General features: G+C 38.3%; 2 protein-coding genes across 2 annotated transcripts in view; both read left to right on the top strand.

Annotated features, from left to right (window-relative positions):
• The first annotated feature begins 1,567 nt into the window (after positions 1 to 1,567).
• On the top strand, positions 1,568 to 7,581 carry noc4l (nucleolar complex associated 4 homolog). Its single transcript, XM_084745832.1, has 15 exons — positions 1,568 to 1,738; positions 1,879 to 1,999; positions 2,729 to 2,835; positions 3,233 to 3,340; positions 3,444 to 3,593; positions 3,772 to 3,874; positions 4,658 to 4,692; positions 4,786 to 4,836; positions 5,223 to 5,334; positions 5,448 to 5,508; positions 5,654 to 5,764; positions 6,089 to 6,252; positions 6,822 to 6,904; positions 7,098 to 7,211; positions 7,353 to 7,581. The coding sequence occupies exons 1-15, from the start codon at positions 1,586 to 1,588 to the stop codon at positions 7,470 to 7,472; spliced, it is 1,593 nt and encodes a 530-aa protein (XP_084601958.1). The 5' UTR covers positions 1,568 to 1,585; the 3' UTR covers positions 7,473 to 7,581.
• A 1,149-nt stretch (positions 7,582 to 8,730) lies between these two features.
• rimbp2a (RIMS binding protein 2a) overlaps positions 8,731 to 18,454 on the top strand; it is an 89,653-nt gene continuing 79,929 nt past the window's right edge. Inside the window, exons 1-2 of the mRNA XM_084746640.1 lie at positions 8,731 to 8,793; positions 11,613 to 11,756. Coding sequence (XP_084602766.1) covers positions 8,731 to 8,793; positions 11,613 to 11,756 — 207 coding nt within the window. The remainder of the gene's footprint in view (positions 8,794 to 11,612; positions 11,757 to 18,454) is intronic.

The following is an 18,454-nucleotide window of genomic DNA, read 5'->3' as shown; positions in this document are numbered from 1 at the left end:
CCCGTAACAAATGTGGATGGTTTCAGCTAACTTCTGTCTCAGACCCATTATTCTTTTAAACTGACCCTAACTGTGTTTAGATTTTTCAAGTCTATATTTATACAATACTCACATACACATATGTCCATGGTGAAAGTGGCTGTACTGGTTGCTATAATTTTATTTTGTCCATGCTGGTTGTGAGGCAGTTGCACCTTCCCACAACTCCACTGTAAGAGAATGGGGATAAAATCCGCCGTCTAGTTTCCCTGCAAAAATGCATTTTATAGTTCAGTCAAAACTAATATGAGGGTTCCACACTCGAGAGTTGGCCAGATCCAGTGGATCTTCTGTAAAATCTCAGTGATCAGTTATTTGTTTGAGATGTACATGGAAAATAATGTTCATGCCCTGGGTCAAATTTTTATAGTTACTTATTGGCCCATGATTGAAACCTAAATTTGTGTTGGCAAGATCACGACAAACTGATACAAACCTTAAATAGTGCTGTTAAAAAGGAAAAAACGTGAAAATGTAATGATAAACTTTCTCTAAACCTTTTATTTTCAGTCCATTTTAATTGGCATGTCTAAATTGTGAAAGTCATTATCAGTATTAAAATTGGACACTTTCACATCAGAGCTTGATTAGTGAATATAGTGTTAACATGGGACAGGATATTATTATATACAATTATTGATTAAAGTAACAATTTAACATAATCTCAATTTGACATTCGTCATTGCCATTATACAGCTGCAAGACAACACAGTGGAATTAAAACTGCAATACCTGATTTTAAAAATATTATGAATACAACAATATAAAAATAAGTAAATGTAGGAAAGTCTACTGTTCTCTGTTCTGTTATTACGCCCATGCAGGATAGTGAGTTTTTCTGAGTTTGTGCCCTACTCTCTGATGGGAGTCCCTGTCCTTAAAGGAGCTATCAAGCCAGCATCCCAGAGTCACTAACTGTATCACAATAAAAGAACAATAAGAAAATGCCAGTGTTCTTCTTCTTCTTCTTCTTCTTCTTATTATTATTATTATTATCATTATTATTATTATTATTATTATTATTATTATTATTGTTGTTGTTGTTGTTGTTGTTGTTGTTGTTATTATTATTAAATTTAAAAAACAATACAGTATTCAAACTGACATCCAGTGTACAAATACACAATAAATAATTAGCAGCAAAAGAATACTGCCGCTACTGTTTCAGTTTTTTTCTTGATAAAATGCGGTTCTTGGCTGTACTACAGTGATTAGATACTCTCAAAGTAAGATAAAATATAATCCTCCAGTCGCCAGGGGGCGCAACAACCGTTAAGAGTTGTGGATAATGCATTCTTTGACCGTAGGACAAAGCAGTACTCCACCTCTCAACTATGATTGCCGTACTTCCACGACAGTGAAATAATACAAACAAAAAGTATATATGTGATATACACCGTTTCCTGTATGGAAATATTTATACAACATAGTCTAATTGTGCGTTTAAATTCGTAAATACAGTTCTAGGACGTATGACTTTCACGATGTTTGAATACATGATTTTTCGTATTCTTCGAATGACACCTGAACGCAGCATCATTCAATCATGGCGCCGGCCAAAAAACGCAACGTGAGTTCGGAAAAAACAAGCCAACAAAGTGTAAAGAAAGCTAAAATTGACTTGAATAGCACAGTCGAGAGTGTACTCGAGAGTAGAAAACACGCCAACGACGTTTTTGACATCCTCGAGGTCCTTGAGGTAAATATACACAACAGAGTAACACTCAGTTTTTGGGCACCCCAACTGAAAACATGTTGGTTAACTGGTAGATTGTCTACTTACTTCTCTGTGTTACTAAACTATTACTCTACATGTGTTTGTGTTCTGCATGTGTCCAGTCAGAAAAAGAGAAGGATGTTGTCAGTGCTGTCGGTGCGTGCAGTAAATTGTTCTGCACCTTGTTGGAAAGGAAAGAGCTATTCATGGGAAAACTGCCTGAAGAGGACGAGGCCCTCAGCGGTGAGTATTTGCTGATAATCCATAATCGAACTTTTTTCACTGTAACCATATGAAATAGTCGAGCGCAGGTGTTACCAATGATAATTAAGGCCCTGTTGTTTTTGGTGTATCAGAATATTTCCAGTGAGCCAACACATAGGATAGCAGCACCCTGACTGTGTTTGACCTGAATGTAACAGGAACCTTAATTTGGTATCATTGGTAACACCACTGTCTCACATCAATACTGCCTACAGCTCATGAAACAAATGTTAGATGAAACTTGTGCTGAAATGTACACAATACACATAATGTAAACACTGATTAAACAACATCTTCTAAAGAGATAGTTTCCACTCCTCTGGGTTTCACTATGTGCTACATCAGAGAAGAACATGGTTATTAACTCTCTCTGTGGTTGCAAATATAAATACAAAATGTGCTAAATCAATATTTCACTCAAGTAATATCATTTCATACTGTGCAATACCAATATATCCTATGTGCAAAGGTATAAATTCAATTTTTTAATGTTATCATTATTATTAATTTTTTCCTTCCTCTTGTTTATATCTTACTTGTTTACTTATTTGATAGTTATTGCTTTTTATTGATTCTTCCTCTATTTTGCTATCCACCTTGCTGCTGTAACACTGGAAAATTTCCCATTGCTGGACCAATAAAGGATAAGCTTGTCTTAAAAAATATAATTCTGTATCGTTCTGTTTGTCCATATCTTTTCTGGCTCAGGAGGACATAGTGCTGAGGAGAAGTACCGCATATTCATGCGCCACCGTTATAACAGCTGTGTAGAGTTGCTGCTTGAACATCTCAGCCATGACATTCACAGAGTCAAGGTGAGCTGACTGATAGTTTGAATGGAAATGGTGATCACACACACTTGACAAAGAACCATGCTGCTCTGTTAATGTAGAAACATATTTGAACAGGTCATATACGATGGAGTTGAGATTTTTGTTCCATTAGACAGACATTTACTTAAACTTTTTTCTGACATTAAGTTGTATTAAAGTGAATATATCATATGTGATAGTAGTTGTTCTTTCAGTCGACATGTTTCTTACATTTCTCACAGGCAATATAGATGTTTTCTTCTTAACTTTTTGTGCATAAATTAATGGCTGGCATGATAAATACCCTGTTATTATTACCAATTCCTGGAGTCAGAATCGTCTTTGATGATAGCAGTTTGTTCTTACTGGACCTGCTAAATGATCTACTGTCTGGATGCAGGAGAGCGCTCTCTGCTGCCTGATGAAGTTTGCTGCAGCAGAAGGGCAGCATCCCCTGGAGGACTTGGACTGGAGTGAACACTACAGCTTCCCAAGAGAGCTCATCCAGGTAGGATCTTGTGTCACGTAACTGGGCCATCAGTGATGTGAGTAATGAAATAAAAAGCATTAATATTAATGCTGTGACGTTTCTGTTATTATTTCATGGGCAGGTGGTGGTGGAGAGACTGCTGTCCAAAACTACAGATAACTCCCTGCTGATCTCCAGATTCCAGGAGTTCCTTGAGATGGAGGATGTTCGCTATTATGTCATGAGCTGCGTCCGGGAGAATGTGGGCCAAGTCATGGACAAAAACAAAGGGGTAGGAGAAAGCTGTTTACTGTTGAGCTCACTCCTTCAATAGACAAAGTTTAGAAACAGGATGTTGTTTAATCAGTGTGTACATTCAAGTTAAGTGAAGTTTAGAAACGTGATTTTTAATTAGACAATATATAATGCTTGGTTTGTTGAATAATGTTGGCTTGTTTTGTTCCTCTCAGGCAGTGGTGCCCATCTATCAAAGCAATGTGTTCACACTCATATCCAGCATCAGTGTGCCAAGCCAGGAATCAGAGCTCACCAACTTTATGGTCAAACAGGAAGGTGAGACCTGCTTTTGACAATGTTATAATGCCACGATATGAATTTCTTTTTTGCAGTGATATTGAACTGTCACTGTGTGTGGGGGGGTAATGCTGACTCCACACTACAGGAGTTTCGGGCCGATCTTCCTCAGATTCACCCCTCCTGCAAATCAGAGGAGAAATCTCGACTGGACCTCGGGTTGGCACCTTTGTTTGGCCCAGATAATCCAGTAGGGTTGTAAGAAAATATTGAGCATCACAATATTATGTTTTGTGATACTCTGTCAATTCTCAAAAGCACTGTATTGTGCTGCTAAATTTCTTTTCTAGCTTCCCTGTTCTGTTGCATAAAACCTAGCTTTTTTAACTCAAATGTTATGCATATGGTGTTGTATTCTTTATACTATAGTAATTTTCCTAAAATTAAATTAAACTTAAACTAAAAAAGCCTTTGTGATTGACATTAGGTTACATACTATTGTAGACATATGGCGTTGACTGCGTGTCCACAAACATTTTCTCATCCAGACTCGTTTATACCTCTGATTTTGTTTTCTTTCTTACTGCAAAGCATTAATATAGTCAGTTGTTCCGCGACATCTGTCTCCATTGTTTACACCTGCTTCCCCATGAAACGATGAGAAATCTTGCTCCCCATGAAATCACACGAGATCACATTTTTCATGAAGTCACATGAGATTGTGCTCTCTCCGGCATGATAATCTTGATAACTCTAGTAGTAAGACAAGGCTGTTTTTATTTATTTCTTGTACAGTTTTGTAAAGTGATGTATTTTTTCCAGCTAAGCATGAAGACTGGAAAGCCGCTAAACTGATTGTAAGTAAAATATTTGTAATCAGACATTCATGTTCCTGTTTTCTCACTTAAAAGTTTCCTGGATCCAATTTTAAATGTTCTACCTCATCACAGGAACACAAGCGTGCCTTTGAAAGGATGTGGCTTGGCTTTCTCAAGTATAAGGTATGAAATCATGATTGCACCATCACGCCTAAAAAGAGAGAGAATAGATTATTTACATAATTAACACTCTAATTGTCCATATTCCCCAACTTCTCAGTCTGTGAGACAGCTGTTTCTGTCTTTGCTGCTTTCAGCCTATGTATTCTAAGTCTATTTTATCTGTTGTTTGCTATTTTATTTGCTGTTTTGTTGTCCGTATTTGTGATCTATAAAAATCTGATATTTCCTCTTTCATCGCTCAGAATGACCCTGTGTTACACTGTGCTTTTGACAAATAAAACCCTGAACTATTTTTTTTAAATGCTAAACAATTACATCAAAATGTATTATCTGTACACATCTAATTATACTGCTCAATGTCATGAATTCTCGTCTCTCTGTTGTAGCTGCCAAGTAACATGTATAAGAAGGTCCTGGTGATCCTCCATGACTCCATTTTGCCCCACATGAGTAAACCCACGCTGATGATTGACTTCTTGACTGCTGCCTATGAAGTTGGCAAGTTGTGCTGCTACTCAATGACAACTTTGAAATATAAATATATAATTTTATTTCTATAGACTTATGTCGGTAATCATGATGTGGTACTTTGTGTTATTTTTGTTGAACAGGTGGGGCTATCAGCCTGCTGGCTCTCAATGGCCTTTTTGTACTCATACATCAACACAACCTGTGAGTATTATGTGAAAATACACACATTTGGCCACTTTTAATATTCTAGTAATAATCTATGATTCTGTAAAGATTCTGTTGACTAAAAGGTATTTTTCAATTATATACATAGTGTACTTTATGTTGTATGTGTGTTTTTTTGCAGGGATTACCCCGATTTCTACAAGAAGTTGTATAGTCTGCTTGAGCCTTCTGTTTTCCATGTGAAGTACAGAGCACGCTTTTTCCACCTAGCTAACATCTTTCTCAGCTCCAGGTAAGATCATTCATGCTTCACTTAAAGTTTATTTTTTTTATACCATCAGTTTATGTAGTTATAGTTGTCTGCATCCGTTCTCTTGGACAAGCTTTGTTTTGACTTCCAGTACTCGATTTGTTGCAAAAATTTCCCAGTATAACCTCATGTTTAATTTGCTGGTCCATGATGAGTCCCACTTGTCTCAGTGGAGAACAAATGACACTGCAGCAGTAATTTGTTGGGGAGAATGTGTGTTTATTATGACAATGAATATAAAGGCTCAAAAGCATATATATACAATAGTAACAGATCTGTTGTACATGTGTTTGTGCTTACCTGCAGTCACTTGCCGGTGTACCTGGTGGCTGCATTTGCCAAACGCCTGGCTCGCCTGGCTCTCACAGCACCACCCACAGCCCTCCTCATTGTGCTGCCCTTCATCTACAACCTCATCCGTCGGCATCCATCCAGCAGAGTCCTGATTCACAAGCCCAGCGCAGAAGATGGTGAGTGTTGGCCAGTGTTGTTTATATTTGTACTTTAATATTTATAGCCATTCAAAATCTCCAGGCACTGTTGTCTAAAATCTAACATTCAGACACGAGGCAATAGCCCCACCTCCTTTGACTATGGTTAGAAGTAAATTAAGTTAGATGCTGTTAATACACATTAACTATTAACTTTAATCTTAGAAATTTAGTAATTAGATAATTTGGGGCTGCTGTGGCTTGAGTGATCGACTGGGTCAGTTACTAATCGTAGGATTGGTCATTCACTCCCCACCTCTGCCTGTTCCTTGTTGTGTTTTTATAGCCTTATTATTTGTATCCTTAATAAAAATCCCCTATTTTTTTGCCCTCAATGTTGTGCCAATTTTTTCATGGTATTGAAAATTGTATTGAATATTGATGTTGAAGCTAAAACTTCAACATTGTTACAGCACTAGTGTATGTTTTTTAGACTCACAGTCTAATTCAGTAATATTTAATACTATGAATTTTACTATGATTGTACAATCCTTTTCAGAAGCATATTTGGTTTATATGTAGAAGTCTGATTCTATTTATAATGGCAGAGTCTTTGGAGGACCCGTATTTAATGGATGAAGAGGATCCTGCTCAGAGCCGTGCCTTAGAGAGCAGCTTGTGGGAGATTAAGGTGTGTTTCGGATTCACCAATGAATCATCCATGACACTGACGACAACTGACTCTGACTTGCGTCAGCCAAGGTTTTTGTCACGTTGATTGGAAAAACAAGATGAAGGAAAATTAAAAACGCGTAGAAGCCTGACTTAATGGAAGTATTCTTTTTCATTTAAAGTGTTCATTCTTTTCTTATCCTTCCCTGCAGACACTGCAGAAGCATTACCATCCAGATGTGGCCAAAGCTGCTGTGCTGATCAACACACCCCTGCCAGAAAAAGAGGATGACATCAGCGAGGTGCTGGAGATAACGACATATGAGGTGACTTCCAGATACTTCAAACTACATTATGTTGTCTGTTTGGGTATAGAAACTATATAGAAGTTAAGTTTAATACTACTACTACTCGTCTTACAGTCATCTGAGTAGCATGAATAATGTGCCTCATGTTCTTATCCCCAGCTGATGGAGAGAGACCTGAATCAGTCTCAGATCAAGAGCGTTCCACTGGAGTTTGAAACTGCCACACAGTTACTGAGAGGAGGAGGAGATGTGTTAGGACAGCACTTCTGTCTGGATTAAAAACAAGTAAAAACAAAGAACTGCATTCACAGAGTGGTAGAAATGTCTGGGACCAGTTCATCCGACAAGGTGACTCTTCACAGCAGTTCGGCCTGAACAGAAAGCGTAGACTGAAAAAACATACACAAATCCATCTTTGATAACGGCACAAGCTACTGCAGGAGCAGACGCAACAACAGTTATAAAGCATTTGCTCTGAAGTTATGTTTTTCTCTTTGACCATTGATGTCTTTGTGTAGTGCATCAATAAAACCTTTTCTAAAGCTCATGGTGAATGACTGCTTTTATGAAGCACGCATTTGGGGTTGCAAATTAATGGGCCATTTGTAAGGAAAAGTGTGTAGAATTTAGTGGCATCTAGCAGTGAGCTTGCAGATGTCAAACACCTCACCTCACCCTCCCATTCCAAGCGTGTAGAACAGTGATACTCGGTGACCAACCAAGTCTGGACCCTGAAAGGATGCCAGATGGCCTTCCAACCGTTTTCTAATTCTTTATGAAATTATAATGATTGATACTGTTTTTCCAAGGAAAGAGGGACAGCTGTTGAGAGGGACAGGTTGTTACAAACCAAGAGATTGCTGATGTTTGTGTGATGGCCTTTCAGGCTGTGCAGAGTACAAAAGAACAAACGGTGAGTTATACAGTGAAAGACAACTTAGCTGAGGAGAAGATCATTCTGATCCCATAAATGTATATTTCATACTAAAAGAACTTAAATGTGTTATTCATTCTGTCCCTGGTAGAAGATTATTTTTATGGATTATTTTTATGAATCATTCCAACATTTTAAGTGATTGCATGATAGAAAAGGTTCCATGTTATCAAAGCATTTATAATATATCCCTGTCACATTCTGCCAATAAATTGCTGTAAATTATAGAAACTGGACCTTTAACAAGTTTAACAACTTTGAATGCTGTGTGGTCAGCCTTTAGGAGCCTGTTTTTCATTTTGTGGTACTTCTATCGTTGATTTAAATCTCACTCACTGCTGCAGCAGCAGTTTGCCATTTTCTGCTAAAAAAAAAAAAAAAAAAAAACTCTAGAAGGGAACCCTTGATTTGCCATACTATCGCGAGATTTTTACGCGTCGTGCACTTTGTACAAACTATAATTTATGATGTAACAGCTGCGGATCTGAGCAGATTCAGAGAAGAAACCCCACATTTAATTAGGGATAGATCATGTTTTACGTTAAAAATGATCACTCTCGCGAGATCTTTCGCGGGTCTGGGGTTCCCTTCGAGACTCGACCTATGGCGGCCTCCGTAGAAACGGACCCGCACCTTCCGGTGATACAGTATAAAGGCCATTCTAAGGTAAGGACATGAAAACACATTTATCCTTATTTTCAGGTGATTATACACTAATGAAAACATACTTATGAATGTATATTTAATTCCAATAAACCGCTGTCAATCGTGCACACTGGAACAGGTACAACAAAATTAGCTCACAGGGCATTTGGGTGGAGGTCAAGTACGACCAGACAGTCATGCTACAAGCTAATCAGGGAAAGTGAAAACTCCTGTGTGGATGAAACAAGAACGTGTTTTTGTTGGTTACATATCACATCATGTGTTATGCACTGTAGGTGTTAGTTTAGCAGAAAGTATCAGGGATATGCTAATGTATGTTGCCAGCTCACCCTTTATACTGTGATAACAGGTGAGAGGTTAGCCTTAAAAACTCTTTTCCCATCTCCTGTTTATACTCCTTCCTCTTGATAAGCGTGCCATATGGCCACACAGCAGGCAGCCTTGGGTACAAGAACGCCGTGAGAGAAAATTCTGAATCATAACTGTCTTCTGTTTGAAAAGAGCAAGTCATATCAGAGAGAAGCTGTCCAAAACATGTACCGAGAGCCAGACACACCAAGAAGCAAACAACATTTGAAGCCGTGGTTATGCAGTGCAGTGACAGACAGCGTCCCTGCAGTTTCTGATTTTAAGTTTTAGAGTTGCTTATGTATTTATTTTTATTTTTTTGAGGCTTATTATTCAGGATTACAAGGGAGGCACGTGGCATGAGAGTTTGCCAAAACCGAGAAGGTGAGAAGCCAGCAAAACAGAGGATCTCTGTGAAGAGGATGAGAGAGACTGAAGAGCATCACTTGGATGGGTAAGCAATTTTGCAAAGTTATGTATTTCACTGCATGCATGTAAAGGATTTTTATGACCATTTAAGTTTTACAGTTTTCAGGTACAACATAATTATCCTTGACCTTGGATATACTTTTTGTTCCTTATGCAAACTGCAGTTTTACAAAGTTATTGTCCAGTTTCGGAAATTCCTCCACTGCAGACGGAGTGAAGCGCTGAAAACCATTTAGGGGAGACTGGGGGTGGTAGTAACAGTTTTTGTTCTTTTCTTTTGTTTAAGACAACGCACAAACATCCACTTTTCCTCATGACATCTAAAACTGAGTATGACTGTGTGCTCAAGTGTAAACAGTGCAACAATGAGGAGTCATAATAGTAATGCACTAATGTCCTCTTCAAAGAAAGTTTACATTCCTATAAAATTAAGTGTCAATATCATGAAATCAATCATAGTAATGGGCTGATAGATTAATTAATAGGTTGACAGGAAATATAAAACCCTATTCAGGCCTGGATAATGACGTAAGCACGGCTCTGTCCTCTCACTTTGATGAATCTGTGAGAGATGCTTTTCACTGCAGGTTGATGGAGGGGCTTGGCAGGATGGGACATTTCTGCATATATCTATAGGACTCCGGAGCTTTCTGTGTTGTTGTTGTTGTGTCTGTCCTCCTCCTCCTCCCGTCCCCTGCGAGGAAATTGAAGCTGTCCAAGGTGAGTCAGCATGGAGAAGCTGTTCGAGCATTTGGCAGAGACAAATTTATCCTACAGTTTTTTTCCCTATTACCTGAGGAAAAGCATGTATCGAAACAAATTACTTGTTTTTCTTCTTCGTCCGTTAATTATTGCCACTTTGTTGTTGATACTATCCAAAAAAGCTGGTCAATTTTTGTGTACCTTTACTAAAAAATGTTTTTTTTTAAAATGTGATCTTGCAGTTGTTTTTGTTTATTAGGAAAACCACATTAGTCTCAGTCAAAAAAACAGAAATCACATGACTGAAATCAGCAGAGTATTTATTATGGTGCAGCAGTGGAGTCTGATAAGTCAAATCTCTTGAAGTACAAGCAGCGTTGACCTTCTTAACCTTCCATGTGTCACTGTGTAGCAGTTACTGTGAATATGGTATTCCTGTGCATGAACGTGTGAGTTGTGTTTGCGCAAAGGTACAAAGCAGGAGAATAGTACAGTAGATGGGGATTTATGACTGACTGATAAAAGCTGATGTTTTCTCCACGCTGCCCCCTGTCACTGTGTTTGTGTTGTTGTGATACAGTAATCCTCTCTTATGTAACTGAGTGGAGCACTTCTCTCTCTCACTGAACACACTCATACACACACACTCATACACACACGCGCGGGCACACACATGTATCAATCATACGAGTCAGCACCTACTAATACGTGCACTCGTGCTGATGCAGGGGGCAGCAGTGTGAAATTGGAAGTGTGTGCTGTTAGAGATTGATTGTGTATTCACAGTAACAAGCAAGTTATGTGATTTTTATTGAAAGAAGATGAAGGAATTGTACAGTAAGTGCCAAGAAACTATTTGCTAGATTCATTAGTGCTACGTAAATGTAACTTGCTGTGTATTCTTCTCTGTGCACTTGTTTTCTTTCATTTCAAGTGCAGTAATACAATTTTGTTTGCTATATTCTAATGTATTTCAGATTAGCTTAGCATTGGGGACATTTGTGGTTAAGAAAAATCTTTTCTGCATGATCTTTGTTGCCTTTGTAATAAGCAACGTGCACTTCCTGTTATTTTTTGCTTGAAATTGTGATTTGTGAATTAATTATTATTATATGCTATTAAATAAAGGTGCAGTCCAAAATAAAAGAAAGTTACATTGCAAAAAAAATACATGGTAAAATGCACGGTAGATGTAATGTTTTTTTGTGTATACATCTGCTTGCAGATTGGTTGTTTTTTTTTTTTGAGTGTGTAGCTCAGTAAGCGTATGCTTACATGGAAGTGTGAGGAGAGTGTGAGGTTTGCAGTGTGTGTAATCTCTGGTTGTGTGGGTTTTTCAGGTGATAATGCGGGATCACACCTCCAGTGTTCCTGTGGAGGAGCTGCTGAGGCAGTCTCAGATGGAGTTACAGTGGATCCAGAGACAGCTGGCCATGATCGCTGCCAGAAACCTACATCATCACCACCTGCACAGCAAGGGCAAGGTACTGTGGTACCACATACTGTAGGCTTGTTACTACTACTGCTACTACAACTATGATCAAACATAACTATAAGAGTTTATTCATATTTATTCCCTCTAGCCATGCTAAAATTATCCTGTTACTAATATTAAACAGGCCTACTCTGTTATCACTCCACTTTGAGAGGAGGAAATCTGGGGATAAAACAGCAAAGTTATGGTCTGTCCTTAAAAAAAAAAAGGGACATCTGCTCAATGTAATCTGGCAGATCTTCATTACACATCATTATGACGTAACATTGGACAACTGTTTTTAGAGTTACCATGATGAAGCTGCTGTTTGTCAAGCATCTTCTCCAAAACTTTAGTAAGGACGCAGACACATGTCACTACAATGTCATTCATTGTGATATGTAATTTAACAACTCAAACCTTTCTAAATATTTAGCACTGCAAACTAGACTATAAAAAAATCAAATGTTTCCCTTTTACAAATGTCTGTTTGCTTTATCTTCTGATCTATGAGCAGAACAAGAAAGTCCATTTAAGACAATCCAAATACAACAAAATTACAATGTGATCTCACAGCTGGTGTTCTCCAGCACAATCATTGTTTTTGCTGAATGTCATTTAATCTTGCTCCGGTCTTTACATTTGGAAGGCAGAGAGTTTTGTGTTTTTCACCACAAATCCCTTGTTTTCAACAATCTCTCAGCTTAGCCGGCCCTCACAGACGTACACCTGTCTGTTGTTGTGTTTTTTGGGTGCTTTGACAGTTTCTGTTTCAGAATGGCTCCCCAATAGGGATGTAACAATACCAAAAACTCAAGGTAGACCAACACCAAAATAAAAAGTCCATGATACGATATTAATCACAATATTAAAAAACAAAGGCCAATGACGACTTGAAAAAAGGTCCTTTTATTAAATGAGAAATCCGATGTTTACAGCAACATTCGTCTTTCCTTTTAACTTAAAGTGCTTGTGCTTTCCTTCTTGAACACATTAAATAAAAGTAGCCAGTCATGACCTGAGCATGTGAAAAAAAAAATGCTCAGAACTGTCTTTGGCAATTAATTCTTGAATTATATACGCACAATTGCAAAACAAAAACATTGCAGCAGTCAGTAGCAGTCCAATTATAAATTAAAAATGATAAAATAAAATAATTAACCACTTAATCACTGTATATATCATCACAGTCTGGTATGGTATTGAAACTTTTTTACTGCGATATTCTATACATTGTTACATACCTACTACCCAACACACAGAATTTAATTTCTCTTTTATAAAAGGGAATGATAGGTTATAATAAGCTTTCTATGCTTGAATGGCCTTGAAGTGAAATATGGAAAAAAAAAAAACAAAACTTTTTGTATTTTGTACTGTTATGTATTTGAGAGTGAAACATAATAGGCAGGTGGGAGGAATTTGATTTGAACATTGAAAAGTGGACATGGCTGTCTTGAATCTTAGCTCTGAGACACTAAAAGCTGAAGCTTGATTGATGGGTGCGTGTCATGATATTGGTGGAAAATGGTCATATTTTGTTTTACAGGAAGAAACATGATTGTATTTTGATATAAGAATACAAAGAAATAAATTTTGGGGAGTTCGAGGAATATATTATTACATGGCTGCACAATATGACTGAGACTGTGAGAGTTAAAACGACATTTTTAATTTAATCTTGACTTTAATAATACAACCCCATTTAATATTTGTTTTACAAAATCTAATTTATCAGCTTCCTGGAAAACTGCGCATCACGTGTCACCAGGTGTGAGGAAAGTGTTCAACCAGTAACACCATCACAGGTTACTTTTATTCCATTCCTAGTGTTTTACAAATATGTCCAGAAGAGGACACCATACTTCTAAAAACACATGTCAGTGTTAAACATCCACTAAGTTGAGACAGAGGCCAGGCCTTGACGTTGTCCAAACGTAGCAGCTCGTTTGAGTGGTTAAATGACACATTGCCTTCAGCTATTTGCATATTTAAAGGGGTCATTGCATATTTCTGCCTAATCCAGTTTCCATCTGTTCCTGAACCCTGCTCTCACAGGGCTTCATGTCAGGCCTGAAAACCAATTCACAGCGAGAGTAATGCGTCCACAGTAAGGGATGGGAACAGACAGCGAGCAAGTGTTGCTAGGCAACAGAGTGGAACAGAGCGTACGTTCTGCTTTCTCTTCTCACTCGCGCACGCACACTTAGTGTCTCTTTCTTCCTGTCCTCTCCTCTGTCCTGTGCCTCCGTCCCAGTGTTAAAACAGAGAATGACTATCGACAGAGTGCCCGCTGCTGATGCAGCCTCACTGACAAAAACACCACGCTGATTTAATTTGAGTCCTCTGATCAGGGATTTAGAAAAGGTGAAGAGAGCAAAGGGATGGTTTTATCTGAGGCCTGTCCAGGAACATGACAGTGTAGATTTAATTTGATGCCAGAGGAAAGTTACAACATGCAATAACAAGAAAACACTAATGAGGGAAAAACAGTGAGAGATGTATACAAAAATATACATGCAACACTTTTGTTTTTGCTCCCATTTTTCATGAGTTGAAGATTTCAGATTTCTATTATGCACACAAAAGATTTATTTCTCTCGGATTTTATTCACATCTGTGCCAGTGAGCACTTCTCCTTTGTCAAGATAATCCATCTACCTGACAGGTGTGGCTGGTCACAATAAAAGCCCACTCTAAAATGTGCAGACATTTATTATATTTATTAGGAACAAAACTATGGCTATTTTAGCAGGGCTAATGATACCAACTTTGCCTCTGATTGGCTGTACTCAGTGTTTTTTTGTTCACTGGGTTGGTTAGGTTTAGGCATGAGGTGTGATTGGTTAGGGTAAGAATATCAGGGTAAGCAGAGGCAGATTAAGGCAAGTCATGAGTTTGCCATAGTTGAGTGCCTATTAAATTTTTTTTCTAAGATTTTTTCTGTGCAATAATGCTGTTTAACCAGCATCTCTGTATGCCACACCTATCAGGTAGATGGATTATCTTGACAAAGGAGAAGTGCTCACGAACACAGTTTTTAACACATTTATGAAAAAGAAAATAAGAGAAAATCACCTTTTGTGTGCAGTGCATAAGAGTTGCAAATTTAACAATAACAATTGATTGATCATTAATGATTAGTAAGATACGAAACACATTTTTCCTCCTTTTTTTTCTCATTTTAAGTGTAAGGTTACTTATTCATAAAATGGCTTACTGGCAATTGATTTATTAAATTAATCACTAACAATTTTCATCATGGATTAATCTTTCTGAGTCATTTTTAAACAAATGTTCTCTGATTCCAGCTTATTAAATGTGAACATTTTCTAGTTTCTTTACTCCACTCTGACAGTAACATCTTTTGGTTATGGCCAAAACAAGACATTTTAGGATGTCATCTTGGGCTCTGGGAAACACTTATCGAAATTATTCACCACTTTTCTGATACTTTATAGACCAAACAACTGTCAATTAATTGATTGAGAAAATAATTGATAATGAACATATTTGTTATAATATATATATCTGTTGGAAAGTTAGATGCAGAGGAAACCATGATCTACTCTGCTTGTGAAGAGTGTTCAGTGAAAATAAGTAATGATTTACACATCACTGCCTAACAGATTTATTTAAATGAAAGCTGTCATGCATGCATGTTTGCGTGTGTGACGTTTTTTTCGGTCAGTTGAACAGGGCGTGCACATGTCTGCGTATTAGTGGGACAGAGCGAAGAAGGAGAGATGGGGGGATTTTTAAAGCGCAGCTGGAGGAAGGAGCAGAGAGCGCGAGAGGAAGCGCCAGCAGATTCAGGGGTGGGACTGACTGAGGGAGTGTGTGTGTGTGCGTGCGTGTGTGTGTGTGAGAGTGAGAGTGCCAAGCCACTGTAGCTGTTGTTGCTTTCACTGACAGGGTGAGACATCCAGCCTGTTACAGTGGCAGCACAGACCAGGCTAGCTATTAAAGCCGCAGATTGGAAAACACTGGCACTGGCACACACAGCCACCCATACAGCGGCATACATGTGCACACACACACGGACGCGTCACCTCCGCCTTCACTGCCAGCTTGTGATGTGACGGGAAGGGAAGAGAGTCATTTTGGGACAAAGGGGGTTGCTGCCTTTAAGGTAGGGACGTTGTCATTATTTGTATCAGTAAAAACATGTCTGTGCAGTCAGTCCCCTTCATTAGATTGTTTTTAATACTGTTGATTTTCTTAATCTCAAAACACACAAATGATACACTAGATGCTGCCGTACTTGCTGTGGTTGTCAGAGATTTTGAATGCATTGACTTTATAGCAGCCACTAAGTGATCGTGAATGATGGTGAATTATTTCTCTCCTGACTAGTTGACTCTGGAATCGTAGCAGTATGTTGAGCCTAAGTCCCAGCCCAAATGAAATACATTCACAGCAACTCATATGCTGGGCAAGAGTAGCGTAATAACATGAAAAGATCGATTTTACTTTTTAAAAATCTGCTAAATGTTAGGTCAGTAGTTGTAGATCTTCAGCTGACTGCAGCTGAAGCAGCACCAATGCAAGTATTCCTCTCACACACCAGATGGCGACATGACAATCTATTTAAATCACCGCCAGTCAAAATGAGATTACCTCGGGGGTATCCTGGTGGCTCGGTTGGCTGAGCACACACCACTTAACCACAATGCCCTTGGTCCAAGTCCAGCCACCACATGCTGCTTTCCTAATCCATTCTCCTGTGTCCCTCCACCATAAGTCATCCAGCAAAGCAGAAATGCCATAAAACCCTAAGAAAATTATGGTTTTATAAAGTGAACCACTGAATGAAGACACACACAGCACTTCTTGATGTCATGATGAATTAAAAGCTATCTGTAGCTGTTAATTACGGCAAAAGTGGAGAAAAGACCAACTGTGCACGGCATAAAGTAGTAAAAAGCCCCTATTACATAATTATATGCTGTAACATCTTAATAGCTACCCACATTATCTGCTTAATAAACAGTTACCCCAGCCTTTTTAAATGGATAATCCATTCACAGTGTACCCATCGCTGGGTGTGTCGACAGAGTAGCGCAGGTCCGACAATTCACAGCATTGAAATTTCTTTTTGTGTTAGTGGGAAACATGTTTCTACAGTTGATGTTGCTTTCACAGAAATTAATATTTTATTTCTAGTGAGGTGTCCATGAGCTTCATATTTGTATAGTGTATTCATTTCTTTCTTTTGAAACAGATGTAGTCTCAGAAGGCTTTGTGAATGCAGCATAGTAGTTAAAAGTCCAACCTTTAACTCAGGTTAATGCCCTTCTGACCCCGCCCTGTGAGCAATGACTAAGATTTCAGTCTTGATTTCTAGTTGACAGCTGGGTGATATACGGTCTGAACAGCCTAAAGCCTAAAGTGGATGCGCAATTACTTATGTGTATTAGTTACAGCTTTCACTACTCTGGGATATATGCACTGGGATGCAGTATAAAGAGCACCAAAGTAGGTTCAGTTAGTAGCAAAATGTGATGAATGAGTGGGTTAAATGTAGGACTTTCATCCAGGCAACAGGTGTTTGAGCCCTCTGTGTGACAGAATGTTTTTCTGGCTTTCAGTTGAGAGATCTGGATGTCATTTCTTAGTGAGTGTTCAAATGATGAGAGGTTTTTTATTTACACGTTGTAGTGCAGGAGTGTCAAACTCAGTTTAATCTGGAGCTACGTCAGTATTATGGTTGTCTTTAAAGGGCTGATTATAAATGTATCTGTGTATCATATTGCATAATTGCATCTGTGTTTTTTAGTAATGACTAATGAACAACTAGCAGAAGTCTAAGGAAAATAACAGCAACTAAACATTCAAGTGTACAATTTTTATGAAATGTATTTTAAAAATATAAGAAAAAAAAGTATAAGACAAAGAGGATGTACAGGCTTGTCTCCATTAAGCACAAACTTGTATTTGCTTTTCCATCTCTCATTAAATTACTTTACCTCTGCATCATTTTTCTTTTCTTGGATGTTTTGCTCAGCTACTTTTAACATTACAGGCTACAACCACTCAACCAAAAATGACACTGCTGGAAATGGCTATATGATATTGATATTTTGCAGCTAGAACAAAACCAAAATACATTCTTGGACATGTAGTTGATGGACACCATACTTTGGTAAAGCAGCATAAAGCTGTACTGCACAAATTACATTCTTTGCGAGCTCTCGCTGGCCGCATAAAATGAGGTGCCTGGCTGGATTCGGCCCACAGGCCTGGAGTTTGTTGTAGAGGATGGAAAATCTCACTTTTGCGAATCCCGCTGGAATATGGTTTAAAGGTAAACGTTCGACCAACAAAACGTTAACTTTTGAACTCCACTGGGCCTCATGTATCTGCTCTGCTGACATGCCTTTGAGCCGTACATTGACTACTTTGACCTTTCTATCGTGGTTGGTAAACACAAAAAGAACGTCTCTCTTTGGATGAAGAGAAAAATGCTGTGGATATAATAAAGCATGTGAAGTGACTAAAACACTTAGACTGTCGCTGAAATCAACCCAGCAAACTGAACCAAGGTATAGGACACTGAACAGATCATTAAAGGGAAAATTAAGCATTTTTCATGTGGATGTCCAGCCGGTATTAATGGTAAATGTAGTCAATTGAAGCAATAATTTTCTCAGTGTGTGTTGAGCTGTCTTGCTCACAAAGCCATGCAGCACTGCTTACATGTACCAG

Source organism: Lutjanus erythropterus, chromosome 20 (assembly GCF_056507025.1).
Source record: "Lutjanus erythropterus isolate fLutEry1 chromosome 20, fLutEry1.hap2, whole genome shotgun sequence".
Classification (NCBI taxonomy): Eukaryota; Metazoa; Chordata; class Actinopteri; order Lutjaniformes; family Lutjanidae; genus Lutjanus; species Lutjanus erythropterus.
Note: the sequence above shows the minus strand (reverse complement) of the source record. Positions and strands in the feature narration are given on the sequence as shown.